The 22,397-nt window shown below is 36.7% G+C and overlaps 1 protein-coding gene and 1 pseudogene across 4 annotated transcripts in view; both read left to right on the top strand.

Moving 5' to 3' along the window:
• The window catches only part of THSD7A (thrombospondin type 1 domain containing 7A), a 428,410-nt gene that overhangs the window by 219,757 nt on the left and 186,256 nt on the right, over positions 1-22,397 (top strand). For 3 of the 4 annotated variants that reach the window (XM_038556952.1, XM_038556950.1, XM_038556953.1), the window contains exons 3-5: positions 8,120-8,368; positions 10,993-11,174; positions 15,143-15,211. In XM_038556952.1, the coding sequence (XP_038412880.1) occupies positions 8,120-8,368; positions 10,993-11,174; positions 15,143-15,211 (500 nt within the window). The remainder of the gene's footprint in view (positions 1-8,119; positions 8,369-10,992; positions 11,175-15,142; positions 15,212-22,397) is intronic. The other variant, XM_038556951.1, reaches the window with a different exon arrangement.
• Positions 17,376-17,804, top strand: LOC100683731 (annotated as a pseudogene).

Raw genomic sequence — 22,397 nt, 5'->3', positions numbered from 1 at the left:
TGCAGCTTGAATATAAAGATGGAGATTTTTAAAGATTGAATATGCAAATACAAGCCAATAAGAATTTAGATTGGCTAGGCTATGAAAACTTAAGAGTCTTCAATTTTATTGAAGAGACCTTAGAGGTCTTTTAGGAAGATGTAATTTCACTATATGGGAAATTTATGAAGCAGTGTAATGTCTACCTGACCGGTCATGCTACTTGAAAGGAGCAACTTAGGAATATCTTGGGTCTCTTAATTATGAACCACAGCATCATTTTCTGTCTTGCTACAAACTGGGGAGCCAGAAAAACGGGGCCATCCTCTTGGTCCGTGCATTTTTTTTTTATTGAAAAAGCAACGGGTAGATTAGTAGGAAAAATAAATATATCTGAGCATTATGTTCTTATATTAATCTCTGAATATAATTTAAAAATTAAATTTGTGGCAGCCCGGTTGGCTCAGCGGTTTAGCTCTGCCTTCAGCCCAGGGCCTGATCCTGGAGACCTGGGATAGAGTCCCCCATCGGGCTCCCTACACAGAGCCTGCTTCTCCCTCTACCTGTGTCTCTGCCTCTCTCTCTCTCTCTCTCTCTTTCTCTGTGTGTCTCTCATGAATAAATAAATAAAATCTTTAAAAAATTAAATTTGTCTATAGGTAAGCATAAGAAATGGGACTATGGGTATGACTGTCAGTTGGCTGATGGCTATCTTAGTGCATGTGAGAAATGCATCTACCTCAGAAAGCATGTCCTCTCTTTCTCAGGAAGTTTGTGGAGTTACAGTATAACTCTTTAAGTGGCTTAAGTCCCATTGCCCTTACATTTTTTTTGGTCAGCATTGGGACAACCATTTCATTCCTGGAAAAAAAATAAAACCTAATCAAATTAAATATGTACTGTGCTGTTAGAACAGAGTATTCAAGCCTACACATATGTTTCCCATTATACAAACTGATATTTTGATCTACTCTGAACACCAAATTGTATTTTTTCATATTACAAAATTTGGGGATGCTTGTTAATATTACAAGAAGATTTAGGGTAAAATTCTTTATATAGAAAATTCTCCTGTAACATGAATAGTAATTCATTTGCATCTTTATAGGAAGAAAACATGGTCTTTAATTCAGTAAGAATTTACAGTTTGGGGGCACCTAGATGGCTCAGTCAGTTAAATGTCTGCCTTTGGCTCATGTCATGATCCCAGAGGCCTGGGATTGAGCTCCCCACATCAGACTTCCCGTTTAGCATGGAATCTGCTTCTTTCTCTCCCTCTACCCGTCCCCACCTCTGCTCATGCTCTCTCTCTCACTCTGTGCTCTCTCTCTCTCCCAAATAAATAAATGAAATCTTTTAAAAAATTCAGTGAGAATTTTATAAGTGCTTATAGACTAATTCTACATGAACTAAAAAAGATACATTGCCATGAATCTTATTTACAGATAATATGTTCTTAAGTGCCAAAGTGATTTATGTTTCTGAAAAGTCCCTGTGCTCATCACATTCTATAGGCCTTGTGGAGTAGGAATTGAGCTGGATTCAGGGGGTACCACAGATGGGCTGGGTCATCAATCATCCCATCCCACTCCCCCAGTGCAGAGCTTCTCAAGCTCTCTACAGCAAAGGATCCGAAGTCATTTACTGGTTTTATTTTTGTGTTTGCTTGTTTTCTTACTGATCAAATAACACGGTCCCATTGTATACATTTAGAATATAGCTCATGCCATATGCATCTCACCTCGGAATTCTACATCTACGCCTCGGAACTGGCCTATATCCTGTTCATCAAATTGCATACAAAGATCATGTGCTTGGGTCTTGCAAACTTCAAACTGCTTTAAAAATGCCTCAGTACTGCTTTTAACTCTTGTGCTTAGCTCATTGCATACCCTTAACAGACAGTTGCCCTCATCTGTGGATCACATTTTGAATAGCACTGCTTTTGTGGGATTTTCTGTCCTAGTAAGGCCGAAAACTGTATCATATTTTTTCAAAGTTGCTTGCAGCCTGGATGTGATTTAGATTGCTGTATTTTTTATGTGTGTGTGTGATTTAGATTCCAATAATGTGCTAGTGCTTGGCCTGGAATCTGTGTTGAGATTCTCAGGAAAAGACAGAAGTTCCCATTTCACAGGGTAGTTTGTGCCAGATAAGTGGCTTCCTGTAGCCACAAAGGCAGCTTTAAGGATGAGAGAAATGACGATATGATACTGAGGGTTAGAAGTTGTCCTGGAAGCTTGGCTTAGATGCCTTTTCCTCTAGCCTACCCAATTATTTTATAAATCATCTAATATCTGGTAATAAATCTTACTGTGTGATCTACTCAGTTTCTGTTATATAAGAAGTAAGGGTAAATCTGATAAAGATTTATTTGCCAACTATAAATATGGGATGGCTCATGTTTTTGGAGTGGTTGGGAGTTAGCTCGTCGAGAACAATATTCTCATACTTTATTCTGCTTCTAGATCAGCTGAGAACATTTTTAAAATACTAATTCTGATCCCATAGTACAGCCCAGTGACATGAGATTCTATATGCCTAATAAGCTCCCAGTTAGTTACAATGGTTGGTCCACACATCTGACTTTGAGTAGCCAAATTCTAGCCTTAGAAACAATTTCCATCTCCAGGGGCCTAGACTACAGATGTTAGTCTGCAGCAAGACAAGGAGAAGCTACTCTGACTAATTTATTACTTCCCCTAGATTAGAAACAAAGTGCCATGATGACATCCAACCATAATTTTTTTTCTTTTTTCTTTTGTTTTTTGCCTTATTATGAACAGTTGTTTTTTGTTTGTCTTTATCAAGAGAGAAGAAAAAGAGGGGAGGATTAAAGGAGAATTCAAAGCAAAGAGGTTTTAAGTGGGATTTGCAGGTGCCACTTTTTTGCCCCCCTCAGTGCATTCAGCCCATCTATTTTAAAACACACTTATCTTTTACTAATAGCTTATGATGCCGGATCTTCAGTCTATAATTTTATTTGCTTCCCATGAAGAGGAACTATTTTCACCTGGTATTTTTTGTGGCAGAGTGCTTCAGGCCACATTTGGAGACTTTTCCTGAGCATTATAGACATGCTACCTGAATGTGGAGAGAGCTTGCTTCAGAGAAGCAAAGAAGATGGCAGATGGAGTTCCATGTGGCAGTCCTGTAGAATCAGTGTAGACAGAAGTGGGTAGAAGAATGGGACTACTCATTTGTGAATTCAGTGAGAAGAGTGGGCAGGGCTCCACGCTACTGGCTGAGTGACAATCTGAGGGAGGGCATTGGCGCAGTGACAGATAACAGAGAGCTTTGGATACCAGAAAAGAAAGTTGAGGTTAAATCCTGAGGAAATGGGGTTAGTTAGAAGTTTCTCTTTAAGAAGCTAAAGAATGATAATGGTATTTTAGGAGACAGATTAGACTACCTTTAGAAAGAAGGTATGTTTCCATGGATGTTATGACTATTAAGTTTTTTTTTAAGATTTTATTTATTTATTTATGAGAGACACAGAGAGGGAGGCAGAGACATAGGCAGAGGGAGAAGCAGGCTCCCCACGGGGAACCTGATGCAGGACTCTATCCCAGGACTCTGGGATCACAACCTCAGCTGAAGGTAGGTGCTCAACCACTGAGCCACCTAAGTGCCCCGGATGTTATGATTGGACTACAGAAATAATTTTGGGAAAAAAGGATTTGAATTCAATTGCATTCTATTTTTGTGAACTTGAATAACTTGAATTACCAAAACTGAAATTTACAATTTATCAGTTTTAACCCTGACCTGAAATTAAAATGTCAAAGATGTGGCTCATTGCAGCTTAAAAGTAACTGTCAAAAATATCTGTGCTCTATCATCTCTTGTAAAGTTTCTTCAAGACAGGTACCGAACTCTACTTTCCACTATTTCTTTTTTTTCCTCAGTATTTATCTGGTTTATTGCCTGTCCATAGTAAGCATTCAATATGTTTGTTTCTGTCTGATGTAAGGTATGTTAACTAACATCTGCTTCTGTCTCAAAGCCCAGCTTTTGTTCCATTAAGTCTTGGCCATCCAGGCTATCCTGAACATAGCATGTAAAGGAAAAGGAAAATGTCACAGTGACCATCACATCTTCTCTCAGACCACCCTTGCAGAGGCATAGCCTCTGACTTTCTGAGAAGGGACGTTCTCATGAAAACCTTAATGAACCAGGATGTATAGTTCCTCTAAGCTCTTAGGGTCAACTTTTTGCATGGCCAGAATAAAGGAAAGACTAGTACAAATGGCAGCTGAATAATTTAGTAACCATGGATCATTCTGTGACCCTATTTAATCTCACCAACAATCACAAAATGGGCATACCAAGGCCTAAAATGTACCGCAGTGTGTGAGTCTTCAGATACTCCTATTGCCTTGACCTTCAACTCTGATGTGCTCATGATTATTACAAGTATATAAGCCATTCAGAACTTTCAACTAATCCCAACCTTTGTTTCTGGATCTGCCTACTGAACGTTAGCCGGTTGGATATATCTTGGATATGTCCATATCAAATCAAGACATTAATGTTAAACTGATTTATCCACTGCCAGAAACTTGCTTCTCATTCCATGCTCCCCATTCAAAAAAAATACAGTGCTGCTCATGAGATTGCTAAAGTTAAAAACCTCCAAGTTATTTAATGTTTCCTCTTCTTTTCACCCTTTCAAATATCCATCAGGTTGCATGGATTCTAACTCCTTTTTTCTTACAGTTGGTAACTCCTTTTAATTTCTATTGCTATCACTTTGGTTGGCACCTTCATAAGCCTCATAAGCAGAAAGATTTAGTTGGAATCGTTGTTCTGTTATTTGCTGGATTTAGGGGAGACATTTAGATTGTATTTCCTTATCTTAAACAGATGGCTTTCTACCTTACAGAGTAGTTATAAGGATTACAATTAGATATTCTAGGTAAAACTCAACACAGGGCATCTCTTATAGTAGACATTCAATAATGGTAAATCTCATATTCATGATCATACCTCTCAGCTTAAGCATTACCTGTCCATAGTAAGCACTCAATACATGTTTGTATTTATTGATATGTGCATTATGTCAGTGACATCATCATAATCATCATCGTAGCCTTCATCTCCAATCTTGTGTCCTGATATTCCACCCTCTACCTCACCATTAAAATGTATACAAAATACAAATACCATCTCCTTTTTGCTGCACAATTTTCAGTGGTGCTCTCATCTACAGGAAGTGCTTTTCTGGATAGACCTAACTGCCCTTGATCTGACCTACTTTTCAGTTCCACTCCTATTTCTACCATACAACACAAGCTCCTTACATTGAGGCCAAAGAAAAAAATCTGTTTTCCCCATCAACCAGTTGCTCTTTTATTTCATACTTCCACAAATTCTTTCTCTTAATCTGAAAATTCCTAATAATTAACAGGTTTTTTGCATTAAATTAAATAATATGCATTGTTTAAAACTCACCATATTGACCTACTACTTCATATAATCTTCCGTGCCTCCCCAAGCAGAAGTATATGCTTGCAACGTAATTAATCTTGACTTTGTACATCCAAATCCCAATATTAAGTAGAATTAATACAATTTGTTGAAATAATTGGGGTATTGGAAAATTACAGGAAAGACAATAGATTGATGGGTGAATAATATATATGTCACATATTAATATATGTAACTTAATGCTATTTTGTGTCTGTTCTAATTTCTCATATGTAGGACCTGTCCTGAAAATTAAAATTTATCAAGGAAATATATTTGTTTTGATTTTTCCATAATTACTAATTCTTCCTTAGAACAAGCAGCACATTTACAAAGTACATGGATAGTACAAATCCTGGAGCAGTGAAATAGCAATACTTAGCTGATTGACAATCAGCAAGTAACTTTGGCATTGGCCTCAGCTACAGCATTTGCTCTAACAAACCAAGATTTATAGCTTAAATTGTGAGAAGTAGGGAAGAATGGTTGAGAAAATGGGCTCTGATTTTTAAAAATCCAAGTTAAAATTCTAATCTCCTACTTACTAGCTATATGATCTTGACCATGTTCCCTAACCTTTTGAAGACTCCTTCCCTATAAAATGGAAATAATAATGGTATGTCCATAGAGGATTGTTGGGAGTCTCAAATGAAGTTTAAAACTTAGGTTACACATACACAAGACCCACATGACTACCAGAGGCCACATTTGGCGTCAGGTCTGCTTAGAAGGATATAGAATTGAAGCTTGACCTGATCCTAGCATCAGACATTCCTCATCTGGTGGGAATCCTCATAGAAATCCATGCAGCACAACCCAAATGGAAGAAAAGTTCTATATCAGACAGACCTAAGAGCTGCCCTGGCTTAAAAGTCCCATCTGGGATCTCTTGAGGCAACCTCATTGTCATAGCTTGCAAGGTCCCTATAAAAACAAGCCCTGTCCTAAGAGTTGCCACATTCACGGAAGCCCAAAACTGTGGCCATCTACCAGATATTTGTAGTTTCCCCACTGCAGGTGGAATTTATCCCAAGGGGTCATTTTGTCAAAAATAATACAGTGTAGTAGCATAGTTGACTTCTCAACTTTTATCAGATTACCAGGGTAATTAACTAGAGGTGGTTAAGCGAAGGTCAAATTCTCTGCAAAAGATTGAAAGGAATGGTTAATGCCTCTGCCTGGAACATGGAAACATGAACTTAGGAAGTATTATATGGTGGATAACATATGCCTGTTTATATGAAGACAATCTCATGAAAGATAAGAAATTATCTAAGGGGAAATTAAATATGGAGAATTGTGTAAAGAGAGGTATTATAGAGGTAATGATTTAGCCATATCTTGCCTGATTTTTGTGAATGAACTCATAAGTGTAAAAGTGCAAACTTACTCATTACAAAGGAAGTTTTGCTCTGTAATTAGTATTGTACCTAATGTATTATTAATACTCCATACATGCTATTTGAGTAAAAATTGGATTTTGATTCTCTCTGTTGTTATAAGAAAAACAGAGCTGACTCACAAGGCCCTTTTACCACTATTCTCGGATGATTCTTCTTCCCAGACGTCTCAACTCAGACAAATTGACTTTGATGCTTTGAGCCCTAATTGTCTCCTAGGAATGCAATTTTCGTACACATGCCAGTAGAATTAAGAAGATTGAATGTGAGTTGTTGCATTAGAATGGACCTGCCTCTCGGTATGGTTAATTACCATAGTTAAATATAGCACCTGAATGACAAGACAGGATTATCAGTGCATTCTCCCACTAGAACAGATGGCTCCATCATGGCGACAGGCTGCCTGTGTCTTGTAAACATGCACTATTGGTTATTGAGAATGGGCAAGAGTTCAACTAAGAATCAGCTCAAGGCCATCCAATTCCAGGAAAACCACTCAAAGTGCATATGCCTGTAGTCATTGGCATTCATAACATCATCTTCATGTGTATACGTTTCAACTTAGATTCCAACATCCCTCTAACGCAAGTAGGAGTAGAGAAAGAAAAGTTTGAACATAAATACTTTACTCATAAGTAAATATGGGAGATCTATTTAGAGAGTATTCTTTAATACATAAATAGACTTCTATTTCTAATGTTTATGATATATTTAAGATACCCATATGTATGTTGTATATTAAAGTGTGAACTAGAAAAGTTGATCTATTTGAATAAGCATACATTATCATTGTAAGTGGCAGCTAAATCTTCACATGATGTTAAAAATAACGTTAAATTTGTATTTATTTATATTTTCTATCTAAAACAGTATTGTATTAAGTTAGCCAGGCATGTTTGTTTAAATCACTCAACAATGAAAATTATATGTTAACAGCTCTTGGTTTCACATCTTCTAAATTAAAACAAGTCTGGAATGAGTGAAGTGAACAATATGGTGAACTTTAGTTCCAGTTAATTTTGTTTAGTCCCTTTATTTTCTATTTCCTATGAATAGTTTAACAACTCTTAGAAAATAGGAGGAAATGCAAATGTTAGCTTTGAGTCTAACTGCTTTTACACATCATAAATGTTGATATATTTTCAATGAAATTGGAATTGTACCTCCAAGTAGAAATAAAAATGTCCAAGCTTATTTTACTCTAGAGTGTAGAAGACAAAGTTCATAACTGCTTATTAGTCTGTGATGAGAATACCAATGTTCTTTTGCAGCTTTTGCCAGCAAGAGAAGCTGCCAATGACCTTCCAGTCCTGTGTGATCACCAAAGAGTGCCAGGTGTCAGAGTGGTCAGAATGGAGTCCCTGCTCAAAAACATGCCATGACATGACATCCCCCAGAGGCACTCGCGTCAGGACGCGGATCATTAGGCAGTTTCCTATTGGCAGCGAGAAAGAGTGTCCAGAACTTGAAGAAAAAGAACCCTGTGTGTCTCAAGGAGATGCAGTTGCCCCCTGTGCCACGTGAGTAATTAGGGACTGTAGTTCCTTCTATGAAGTTTCCCCAGATTACGTGTCTCCCCAGATTCACTTACCCATTTGACTTTAACTGAATAGTATGTTGAGAAATAGTGATTTTTACAAATTCTAAGTGGGGAAAAAATAAAATACCATTTTACAAACACTGTCTTTAAAAAATTCTGCTTTTACAGAATAAATGTGTCTTTAGCAAGCTATATTTTCAAATCTCCATGAAGTCTAGAATTTTAGCAGCAATTCTCATATATTTTCTGTAATACAGATTGATAGATTTCTTCTGTAAAGGGGAAAATGGTATATTAGGCTTTATGGGCCACATGTATCTCTGTGGCAATGACTCAATAGTACCATTGGAGGGGAGATCAAATATAAACAAATAAGTGGCTATGTTCCAATAAACCATTATTTATAGAAACAGTGGACAGGTTGGATTTGGTTCTTGGGTCTTAGTTTGTCAATCCCCATTCTATAACATAAAATAAACTTTCAGAGGACAGGTTCCTGTTGCTTATGAAGCAAGGCCTATTAAAATTCAATGCTATAGATAACAAATCCTGTTGAAGAGGGTAAGATACTACACCAAAAGAATGAGACTTTAAGCTATTTGAGGACAGGATTATTTACCTTGTTTGGCTTTGTTTGTCAGTGTACATTACAGGGCCCAGCACACAGTAAGTGCCTAATTAATGTTTGTTGAATTCAGGTGAAATAATAATGATTGTGAAACATTCAGCAGCATACCATAATTCTTTTTATCCTTAAGAAAAATATTTCCAAGACATTTCTCTGAATTATCTTGGCAATAAATACATTTCAGCTTAGTCTGAATATAGAATATTTATAAAACAACTTGGAGAATCTTAGTTTCTCCGAGGTAGGTGGAAGCTTCACTGAGAGCTTCTCTGGAATATTCCAAACATTTAAAGAACACACACACAATGCAAACCTCACAAATCAGTGAGGAGGAAAATTGATCCTACTACTACTGCTTCAAACAATAATAACAAGTGATAGCAAAGATAGTGATGATTTACGTGAGACCTTCAGTTACTCAGCACTCTGAAATCATCTATTCTCTCCTGATGTAACAAATGACTGCAAACTGCACAGAATTTCCTTCCTAACTTCTCTGCTTGTCCCACTGACCTTTGTTCCTCTCTCTCTGTAACAGGCTTGAGGAACTTGTCAGGATCTCCATGTTTTTTCTCCGTTGAGGGTTTTTTTTTTTCTTTTAGCTAGATGTTTCATCCTTTATCCTCTGAGATATTCAAATACTACTAACAAAATAAATATATATTCTCAATCTCTTTTTTCTTTCCCTTTTTGAAGGGTAGCATTTTTATTTTAGAATGTGTAACCAATTTAATTTAGGAAAAATGTAATCCTAGAATGGCCTATATTTGCACACCACTCTATAAAAAATAATTTTTTAATTCTAATTCCCCTAAGGAATGACTTGTTTGGTTTGACTTTCCTTATCTCCCTTCACCCCACCCTTTCACTCAAGGCATTAATTATCTATGCTGTTTTTCATTTACCTGAGTGCGGTACTTCCTTTATAAACATATGTCAGGATGTTCCTGCACCTGTGTTCAGCCACTTGTGAAAAAAAAATGGATGGGAAGGTCAGTTTCACTGTCATGAAACTCTACCATTGACATAGCAAGTCATCTAGATCAGACATCTAGAGGGCCCTTTAACTTTTTTGTCTAATTGAGATGAACATTAGCACCTCCATTTGTACCTGTGCTGGCTGTTAATCTGATTACTGAGGAAGCATCTTGGTTAAAGTGACACAAAGTGCTACATGAGCCATTTTCTTTATGCTTTTAGAATATCCATTTTCCTCGAGGTGGAGAAATGCCATCACTTTCTATCTTTAGTGGCATCGGGAAATGGTTCCCTGGCTATCTCCTTAAAGCACGAGTTGGGCTGACAAGCCCCCGACATTTCTTTCACATCATAATGTTGATTGGAGCTTTAATTTAGAACCACAGATCGTCTTTCCTGTGTTCCACTGATTAGAAACGTCAGCTCTTTTCAACATTCATCAGGCACTCATCAGGGATTCTCAGTGCTACAGAAAAACACTCATTCTTGACAATAAAGAGAAAACTCTGAATTGTTATGTTATATTTTTTAATCCTAACACACAATTATAATTTTGATCCAGTATGAAGTAGTAATTTTCATGCATTTTATTAAAGGCAAAACAAATGTTTGGGTGGATCGTCATTTAGAATGTTTTCCATTCTCAGATTTCAATCCTCCTTTGTTTATAAGCATCTAGAAAGGGCAAGGCCAAGTTCAGCTTAATTGAACATAAAATTTTATGTTTTCAGCATTATGCTCTCTTTTCATAAAATATTTATAAGTAACTTCCAGTAATTGCAATTAAAACAGGATCATCCTAAATTTAACCCTTTTTCAAATGGAACATTGCTGAGGATAAAGAAGAAATTGAAATTGAATCTGCACCACAGATGTAGTAGTCTATGACTGATTCAGAGGGAAGTGTTTTTTAGATTAATTTTCTTAAGAAAAAAATATAAGAGCAGAGCAAAGTTTCAATAAACGTGGTTGCCACTGCCAGCATTTTCTTTCTGTAGGTATGGCTGGAGAACTACAGAGTGGGCGGAGTGCCGTGTGGACCCCTTGCTCAGTCAGCAGGACAAGAGGCGGGGCAACCAGACAGCCCTCTGTGGAGGAGGAGTCCAGACACGAGAGGTGTACTGCGTGCAGGCCAATGAAAACCTCCTCTCACACTTAAACACCCACAAGGACAAAGAAGGTAAACTATCTTCTTCTTAAGGACTTATACATGGAGACTGAGCATGGACTCATCCTGCAGGGAGATAGATAGATAGATAGATAGATAGATAGATAGATAGATAGATAATAGATGTATAGATATATTTGGAACATGAATAGCCATAATTCTGTTTACATCTTCATGGTTGATATCCGCTACAGTGAACAGTAATTTAAATTTTGGTTGTAAAAAAATTTTAATCCAATTGTGTGGTCAGTTCTGATTTACTGACAAGTCTCTTTAAATTTTCTGACTGCAGGCCTTGAGTTAAAAGTTAGCAGGAGTAATTAATTATAAAAATAGAATAAAGTATCTTATAAATATATATATAAAGTGCTCATACGTATTCTCAAGTCAAGAGTTCTCTTACATGAAATGTAAAACCTGCTTGTGAGCAACCCCTTTTGCTATTTGTAATATGGTTGAAAAACAAGTTAATTATGGTATTGGGTGAAATTTTCAATTTGAATTTAAATGAAATAAGTACAGAATAAGTGCAGAATACAACTACAGTGAAAACAAAAATTAATGCAAAGGTATGACTTTTTAAAAAAACCCTTTGATTAAACCCTCTGACTGGCAAACATATCTTAGAACATTTTTGGTTAAATCTCAATTTGAGGACCAGATATGGTAGGTGTGCCAAAGGATAAGTGAGTCCCATATGACCATTATGCCAAAAGTATATGTAGTATATATTAATCTTGCTCTAAAATTCTAATCATTATTGGATCAAGTTTATATTCAATTAGTTGCTCTTAAGTTGCCACAAATAGGAATGTTTTTAAGCAATGTTATGAGTAGACCTTCTTATCTTCCCTCCTTGAGGAATAGCAGGGCTTTTGCCATTAGACTGTTCAATAAATATTTATTATTAGTTGCCAACAGAGTTCCAAAAATTGTGTAAGGTAGTGAGGATGGAAATACCAATACAAATTTTGTATCAGGAATGTGGTTATCATGAGGACACACAAACAAACCAATAGTAATAATACATTATGAAAGCATTACAATGTCAGTTTTAGAATAACTGCAGTGGTATCATAGAAACAGAAATTTAGAGGAAGTGGCACTGTAGCTAAGTGATGGCACACCCATTCCATATAGTACGTGGGTCAAGAATGCAAGAGGAATTTTATTCCAGGCAGAGGAGACAGCATGTATTAAAGCACACCATTAAGGAAAAGCAAAAACAAAAGAGAAACCCTGCCAAGCAAGATGAGTATGTTGTTGTATTTGGCAAGTTGTAAATAGGATAGGTTAGTATTTTCCAGCAAATATGTTGGCTGGAAAGGGAAAAGAATAAGAATAAAGACCTCAAAAATGAGAATATTCAGAGAAAAAATCTGGTTAGGGATGACTAGAAGAGAAGGGAAAGAACCAACAGAAATGGCTGTTTCAAATAAACAAAAGAAGAGATGACTCCTCTGCCTTCCCCCAAAATGAGTAGTGTGAGTAACGACTCATGGAAAATCAACACTGAAATTCTGTATTTGCAACTTGCAAAATTTAATTGTTTTGCAGCCACTAACTTTACGTAGCATGTCAACTCATTTAGGAATCTAGCCTAGGGATACATTTTACTACTAATCTATCTTGAGGTTGGAAGGAAGTAGCATAAAACATGTAATGTTAGTACATTAATATTTTTTGGCTATTTTAATGGCTACATTTTTAACACTCTTAGGTGGATTTATTATAGCTGTACTTTCAGAGTAGTATAATTTCATTGCTAGAAGTAGATCAGATTTTAGTTTCTGAATGTCAATTATGTCCTGTGGGTTATTACTTTCAAAAGATCCCTGAGAATTCTGAATTGCAACTAGGGTATTTTTTTTTAATCATTTTGCCATGGACTCTCCCTATCTCTGTGAAAGCATAGCAGAGCACCAAAAATAAAAGTCACAGAGAAAAAGGAAAACACAAAGAATATGGTTGTTATGATGCATCTGTTGGACTAAAGCAAATACCAAAGCAAAGATCCATGGATATGGAAATAATTGATTTGCTTAATATTAATATTTATCATATAAATATATAACATGAATAGCTTAGGAATTTCTGTCCTTTCTTTTCAAATACCAAGAATACTAATAAGCTCCATATAGTCTTTGTAAAAACAGTTAATTCTCCCTAAAAGTTGCAGCTTTTTTTTCTAAGAAGTTAGGCTTTATGATTCCCCCCTCCCCAGAAGCACTTAACATTTCCCAATGGGAAACTTATTCAATATGCCAGCATCCCAAGGGTGAAATGTAAAGACTATAAATATGTGTGAATGGAGAATAATTAGGCTGTGGGCTGTGAGGATTGCTCACATTCTATTTTCCTTTAATAAATATGAAAGAATGAAAGCTTACTTGATAAAGAGAGGGAAAGTTCTCAAAATAACTCCTTCAATCAATCCTAATAAGAAGGTACTGATCTCAAGTAATCCTGATTGTGTAACAATGAACAACCTACCCCAAGAGCAATTCATATTGTGGTTAATATGAAGAACAATTGCTTTTGTAGATTCTCACTAAGTGTTCTATGAATAAATGTCTTGTTTTCACATTTAACCATGCTATTAAAAAATACCTTAACCCAAAATAAAATACTTTAACTTAAAATTTCTTGATATAAAATTACTGAAAACAAGTGATATGAAGTTCACAAAAAATCCCTTTATTATCTTGGCATGTCACATTACACAGAAGAATGATAATGACCACATTAGTACAAGGAGGAAGCCACATTATATCACTTTATTCATTGGTATATTCACTATTCTTAATAGACTCACACCACACTGAGCCATAAAAATTCTCCTCCCTGAAGCTAATATGTATAATTTCCAGGAAATCAAAATATGTATTATTAAAGTAGTCGCAAAGTATAATGTATTATATTTACAACTTAGTATCCTGTCTGTGTCAGTTGAATTATACATGAGAATATTTATTAAGTTGGTGATAGTGTCTATAGACAAGAAGAAAAATGTATCTACATGACTTTGAAGAGTATCCACATTTTATTCATATATTGCTATAGACCATAGGTATCCCTCCCAATCTTGACAACGTTCAGATGAGCAAAATTACCGCTTCTTTAGAAGAAAGTTTGACAAGTTTCTACCGAGAAGAGTTAGTAGTAAAACCCTGGACAATTTCTGTCCAGCAGGCTGGTCAGAATTCCAGCAGTCTGTAAAGCATGTTCAGCTAATGCTAACATGAAATCTACCCTTATCAGAATATGACAGGAAGGGGCCCTGCCCATGGGGAAGTTAGCAGTAGCTAGAAAGCTGGTGAAAATGTTGTTGATCATTGGATGCATGAATATGAATTGATTGTTTAGAAGGCTCAAAGTGAAATGAAAGTAGATTTTAGCTATAGTAATCAAGACATTCTTTCTTTTGATACAGATTAAACATGTTTTTAAATGAGGGAAACCAAGAGTGTTGGTTATAAAGCACCACGAAACTTTCTGTGATATAATGTATTTATCAGGAAACTGTAGAACATTATTTTATAGAAAACATATAAAAAAATCCACACTGAAATATGGATAAGGCCTGTGGGATTTGAGATTATTAAGAAAAACAGCCTGGATAATGAGCCTGTATGATGGCATATAATAAGATAAACCAGCAGAAAGGAGGATCAATGGAAAGATAATGGATGGATGGAGGGAGGGAAGAAAGGAAGAAAAGAAGGAAAAAAGGAAGGGAGGAAGGATAGTTGAACTGTGAATGGGCTAGACAGAAAGGTGAATAAAGAGTTCTATTTTCCCTTGTTCTGCAAAGAAATAGGGAGAATAAAAAGTCACCATCTTGAAATGGAATGCAGATTATTTATAATTATAGTCGTTTATCCACAGTTTCCACAAACTAGCCCACTTTAGTCAAATCTATTTTGGAAAAAAAAAAAAAAAAAGGCTGTGCTTATGGTGCTGTTTCCCTGTTATTTCAGAAAGTAAATATCAGAGTACGTCGAAGTCTAGTGCTGCACCTTTCCTATCCATCACTTTTGAAATAACAGGTAGGTGAGAACATTTTACATGCCATTTCAATCAGAAATGTGTATTAGATATTATACATTTTCTGATAGAATTCTTAAACTGTCTAGGAAAGATAGTGGTTTACTTTTACTGTTTTTCTAGAAATGTATCAAAGATGACCTCTGAGATAGAAGTGCATTCCTGATTCTTGACTTTCTATAATAGCATCATTAGGTAGATGTAAATTATAGAAAAACATAAAAAGATTTTTAAATTTATTGACTTAAAAATGTCACTAGGATACCATAATTATATATACAAATATATAAAATTTGGTTTATGAACACTTTTGTTGAAATAAGTTAATGAAAATATGAACACTTTGCACAATTTGTCAAATTGTGCAAAGTGTTCATATTGAGCTCTACTAATCTTAATAAGATAATTGAAAAAGGAACTAAGTCACATCACATCTACCTTTTGGAAACAGTTTACACCAATGTAGTAGATGTAAAAAGGACTGTGATACAATTATAGAATAACTAAAACATAGGAAATCCCTGAAAATATCAGATATCTCTCGGAAATTACTTCTCAGGATATTTTGTGGGAGAGAAGGGCTGTTAACCCTATGAAATTTGTGATAGATAGATAACAAAATAGAAAGTGAGTTGCCAAGAGGTGTCAGCCGCTGGGATAGAAGCTAATAAAAACTTACATGCTGGGAATTAGATTAAGCTGGTCAGTGGTCTACCCCCAAGGTAACTAAGGATTTTTATCAGAGAAAGAGCTTACTAATGAGATATCAAGAAGTATTCAACCAAAAAAGCAATCAAAAGAATATATATGTAAATATATATACAAATAAATAAAATGAGACAACTTGGAAGCCATTCTAACATGAAAAAGGGCTTATAATACCTTTGACTTAGTCAACATTTAATAAACATTTGTTGTTTGACATATTTACTCTCCCCTTTGTAAAATGCTATGCATTTTTCCTTAATTTGTCTGAAAATTATTTCTTGAACATTTCAGATACGCTTAAGAGATTCTTTATATCAGCAAGGGGCTATCATACACAACCTTCATCCCTGAATAAACAATTATTCACACCTCTGACTTTGAATACAGGGAACATGCTCTAGTTGTTAGATCAAATGAGGAAAGTCAAAAGTCATGCACTGTTTCAGTTTGGCCACTCGTTTAAGAGAACATCTTTATTTATCTTATTTCTCTTTTCTAGCTACATACATAGCTTAAAAAAACTCTTTTGAATTTTCCGTCTTAAGGCTACTTTCAGAAGAACCCTGGACATTTAATCCAGAAGTCTCATTTTCATTTCTGCTTGGCCTTGAATCCTTATGCACACTATTTGACTTTATTTGCCTAAAAATACCTGTTAAATGACTCTTCTGTTCCATTTCCAGCAATATGGCAGATTAGAATAGCTGAAGATCACCCCTTACAGAAGACTAGACAGGATACAGTAATGTTTTAAATGCTTCTAAGAGCAGAACTGAGGTCTTAATTAACTAAATGATTTCCCAAAACAAACCAAGAAGGTTGACCTGATACTTTCCATGGTTGCCCTCAGGCAGTGATGGTACAGACAGGAGGAGGGCTATACATTACAGGGATTCAGGAGGAGTGATGCCAGTTAAGGGGTATGACATAAAATTTTCAGCCAAAAACAGAGTACAAGCAGAAATACTGCTTTACTTCATCACTCTTCAAGGGTTATTGCACCAATAAATGAGTAGAAAAACTCAATTTACCTACAAAGGAAGAACACAAAGGAACCACAATCAGCCTCAACCTCAGTCTGAATAACCCTCTCCTACGAATTCCAGCTATGGGCCTGTACTCACTACTAGTTAGTTAAGTTTCAAATTTCGGTTCAAAGACCACGAAGTTGAGAAATTAATATAAGAAATGGCATTAGGGGGATCCCTGGGTGGCGCAGCGGTTTGGCGCCTGCCTTTGGCCCAGGGCGTGATCCTGGAGACCCAGGATCGAATCCCACGTCGGGCTCCCGGTGCATGGAGCCTGCTTCTCCCTCTGCCTGTGTCTCTGCGCCTCTCTCTCTCTCTGTGACTATCATAAATAAATAAAAATTAAAAAAAAAAAAAAAAGAAATGGCATTAGGGGGTTTCACCAGGAGTTTGGGGGCACAGGCTGGAGAAGAGAAGCAAGTGTGTAGTCATGTCAGCGTTGGTGGTGTGGGTTATCTCGCGGTTCCTAGAAGAGTACTTGAGCTCCACTCCTCAGCGCCTGAAGTTGCTTGACGCGTACCTCCTGTACATACTGCTGACCGGGGCACTGCAGTTCGGTTATTGTCTCCCCGTGGGGACCTTCCCCTTCAACTCTTTTGTCTCGGGCTTCATCTCTTGTGTGGGGAGCTTCATCCTAGCAGTTTGCATCAGGATACAGATCAACCCACAGAACAAGAGCGAGCCTTTGCTGATTTTCTGTTTGCCTGCACCATCCTGCACCTTGTTGTAATGAACTTCGTTGGCTGAATTATTCCCATTTACTTAATTGGGGAGTGAGAGACTAGAAGAATGTTCACTTTTTGATTTCCCTTGGATGAGAACTTTTGAGATGGCAACTTGGACATGTGGATTTTCTTCAGATTGATACGTAACTACCGACTCTGATTTCGAATATAGGTGGAGAGCCCAGAGAAGTTTCCTTGCTTCTGTGTTAGAGCAGCTCTGTAATGGGCATTTATTAACATGACCTCTGCTTCCCATTAAGTGTAACCTTTTTGCCTTCCAAATTAAAAAACTCCATGCCACTCAAAACAAAACAAAACAAACAAAAGAAATGGCATTAGGCCAATGGTGCTACCAGATTTCCTGACATAAGTAAAAGCCCAAACTCTGAAGATGGGAATACCTTAACCACAGTAATTCCCCAGATAAACTGTACAATCAAAACTGCAAAGCACATGAGGAAAAAATAATCCATTTTAAACAGGATTTTAAATACCTAACAAATATTAAGATTAGACTTGCAATGTTGGAAATACTGGAAATAGGAGTTAGAGACCATAAATGATATATGCTAGAACTTACTAAAGATGTAAAGAGAAAAATTAAAACATTAAATATAGGGATCCCTGGGTGGCGCAGCGGTTTGGCGCCTGCCTTTGGCCCAGGGCGCGATCCTGGAGACCCGGGATCGAATCCCACGTCGGGCTCCCGGTGCATGGAGCCTGCTTCTCCCTCTGCCTGTGTCTCTGCCTCTCTCTCTCTCTCTCTCTCTCTCTCTGTGACTATCATAAATAAATAAAAATTAAAAAAAAACTTAAAAAAAAAAACATTAAATATAATAAGTCACAATCAAAAAAAGACCAGATTTTTTAAAAAATAATAAATAAAAAGGAGTTCTAGAACTGAAAAGTACTTTTACTGAAAATAAATGGGCAGATTAGAGCTCAACAGTTACTAATAAGCTCAAGACAAATGGAAGGAAATTATTCAAAATGCAACACTGAAAATAGGAGTTGAGAATAAAAGTGAAGTAAGTCATGCAGACTTAAACAAGAAGGTTCAAAATAAGGGAATGAATGGAAAAGATGAGAAAAATTTCTAGATTTTATGAAAGACAAGAATGTACAAAATCAACAAAGACAATTTCCAAGCAATATAGTGATATATGCATGCTTAGATATAGTACAGTGAGATTTCAGTCCATCCACTATATAAGGACAAAGTAAAAGGAGGGATCCCTGGGTGGCGCAGTGGTTTAGCGCCTGCCTTTGGCCCAGGGCGCGATCCTGGAGACTCGGGATCGAATCCCACGTCGGGCTCCCAGTGCATGGAGCCTGCTTCTCCCTCTGCCTATGTCTCTGCCTCTCTCTCTCTCTCTCTCTCTCTCTCTCTGTGTGTGTGACTATCATAAATAAATAAAAATTAAAAAAAAAAAAGAAAAAAAAAGGACAAAGTAAAAGGAATAAAGAAAAAGACAAAAACTAACTAAAAAGGAAGGAGAGGAACATGTGAAAGTTCATGAGTACCTGTTTATCAAACCTTTCTCCCTGTCTGTCTTTCATTTTCCTCAGTTTGCTAGTGGGAAAGATGCATGACATACATGGGCATTATTACCTAAAGCAAAGGTAATCATGTCAAAAAATTATTACCTAGAGAGGATAAAATGTATTACCTATGTTGGTGTCTAAAACAGTCATAGGGATCCCTGGGTGGCGCAGCGGTTTAGCGCCTGCCTTTGGCCCAGGGCGCGATCCTGGAGACCTGGGATCGAATCCCACGTCGGGCTCCTGGTGCATAGAGCCTGCTTCTCCCTCTGCCTGTGTCTCTGCCTCTCTCTCTCTCTCTCTCTGTGTGTGACTATCATAAATTTAAAAAAAAATAAAAAAAATAAAACAGTCATAGATGTTATGCTAATAAAATATGTAAATAATATGCTAACAAGGATAAAACATTGGAAAATAATTTTTATGCCCCAAAGAGATGGTAACATGCTAGGAACAATGGAATTTCTCTAGCAGCATGAAGTCTAATGAAATACTTACAATACTTAAGTCCCAAATGCCCAGTCTACAAGAAAACAATAGTAATAATGATATCAAGACAGTGACAATATTGATTGAATTTATTAAGACACTATGTTAATTATTTGGTTGATGCAAAGATTAAGTGCTTAATGTGGGAAACAAACAGTTGGAATCAGTGACTTAATGTTAAACTTATTCTGTGCCCATTCTCCGAAGTGTTACTTGTCTGAACGTCAATCACAATCTCTTTTTTTTTCTAAAGATTTTGTTTATTTATTCATGACAGACAGACAGACAGACAGAGAGAGAGAGAGAGGCAGAGACACAGGCAGAGAGAGAAGCAGGCTCCATCCAGGGAGCCTGATGTGGGACTCAATCCCAGGTCTCCAGGATCATGTCCTGGGCTGAAGGCAGCTCTAAACTGCTGAGCCACTGAGCTACCAGGGCTGCCCGTCAATCACAATCTGATTGATGAAGTGCTACAAATTTGAATATCCCACTTGATATTCCTTCATTCACTCAGTAAATACTAAACAATTACTAAGTTGCACCACTGGTTTATATGTTGAAGATAGATGTTTTAAAAAAGCAGACTTGATCCCTGTCCTCAGGGAGGTTATAGCATAAGAATAACCTTGGAACTGTAGTTTTTTTACTAGGGTTTCAGAACTGACCCTTCACAAGATTGACATGGAGAGAATTCTACATACATACCCATTTGAGATTCTTCAGTTAAGCCCTGAAAGAACACTGCAACCATGGCCCACCCTTAATAAAGAACCTTTACCCTCATTCACTGGGTGAATTATTTTTGCAGGAAGTATATATCTTCAGAATGTAGTTTAAGTATCACCTGGATGCTTTAAGAAAATGCAACAATTCCACATGTTATCCACTGAAATTGTGAGTCTGTAAGTCTGGAATGGGTTTATGAATCTCTGTTTTTTTTTAATAAGCTCCATTCTGATTATAATCAAGAGTTGATTTTTTTCCATAAAGCTCATAAAAGTCCTTTTAAAAGCCTTTCCAAAACTATATGAGACACTAGGATAGGGGTAGGGAAGCTCCAGGTTTCCAGAACCTGAAAGCTTACATAATTTAAGGGACTCTTGTTATTATAAAAAAAAGTTTTTTAAAAAGCAAAATTCCAAATACAAAATCACTAAGATCTCTGCCAGGGTCTCAGAAGGGGAGTGTATATGAGAAGGACCCTAAACGTTAAGCTTCATAGGCTTCTCAATAAATCTGTCCCGAATTGTAACAGATTTCGGCCTCTGTTAGATCCAAAGAGAATCACTGCCTTAAGATGAGACTCAGAAACAAAGGCATGTATGTCCAGAAAAGAGGTTTTCCACAGTTCGGGAGGGCAGAGCGGGGAAAATGGAGTGACTGGGAAAAGTCACTGGGTGTCCTCCAAAGTGAAGTAGAACTTTTAGTTCTACTACCAGTCTTACTTTCATTCATCAAGCCCTGGTTTTATCTTCCTGGGCTGCAAATCTTTGGAAAACCATGAAGCCTTGCTAGTAGTTAAGCTAGGAAATTGGAGAGGACAAACACCTAACACTCTCAGATACTGTTTCATCTTACTTCATACCTGTAACCTCAGATAGGATGAAGCCATCCATGGCTGTTAGAGAAGGACCTTCCATTAATGAAAGAAAGATGGTGGATAAGATGTCACATAACCTGCCACTGTCAAGTGACTGTAGTACCATGTGCTTTTTGTAACCCTTAAGCACTTATTTCTCAGTGCGCTGTAGATGAATGATAGCACCAGAAGGAATTTTGAAACGAGCACTCAGGGCTGCGTACTGGTGAATGAATAGCATTTTTTTCAGAGGCACACTCATGCTCTCTAAGAATGTAAAAGAAATGGTTTGTGGCTGACTGTTGCCTGCCTTGCTGATGATTGCTCAATAGGGAGTAGCTACTCTCACCGGTGTTAACAGAGGAGTACAAACTACATTGTGGAACTCATTAATATTTATTCCTTCTAAAAGCAATGGGCAATAAAAAGGGAAATAAACCAGGGAGAATAGCAGTGGGAAAAGGAAGCCATGACAACAGATTCATCTTGGAAAGGTTTCACCATTTATTGCCCACAAAAATACACTGAAAATACAGGATCCATATGGTTATATTATTAAACTGGAATCCACTAAGAATATCTCTTATTGGGCGAAGTAATTTGTGAAAAAAATTGTATATTGAACATAATTCAAGAATTCAAAGTCGCTGTCTATATTCTTGTAATTATATACTTTCAATGTACTTCTTTACAATTTCACATTTTTGATATTCAACAAAGATACATGTTCTCAGCGTCAGTCTGGACTTTATCTGCCTATACACGAGGACTTTCTCTAAGATAAGGATTACCTATGTTGCAACAGAAACCAGTTAACATCTCTGTCATCTCTGTCATGTTTTTTCTTGATGCTCCTCTACTTTCTGCATTAAAATCCCTTCAGCCATTGTCCCCAAACTATCCCAAATAACCTCCTCCTATTTCAAATAATCATTTTCACACCATAAGATATCAGCGATCTTTTTCACCCAAAGCCAATAGCTTTCTCAGACTATATTATACAATTTACCACTTGATTTACATATAATTCTATTATTTTACAATTCTCTCATGGATATTTATGCCACCACCACCACCACCCCACCCCACCACCCCACCCCAGTATTTCAAACTTCTG

The sequence above is a fragment of the Canis lupus genome, chromosome 14 (genome assembly GCF_011100685.1).
Source record: "Canis lupus familiaris isolate Mischka breed German Shepherd chromosome 14, alternate assembly UU_Cfam_GSD_1.0, whole genome shotgun sequence".
NCBI lineage: Eukaryota > Metazoa > Chordata > Mammalia > Carnivora > Canidae > Canis > Canis lupus.
Note: the sequence above shows the minus strand (reverse complement) of the source record. Positions and strands in the feature narration are given on the sequence as shown.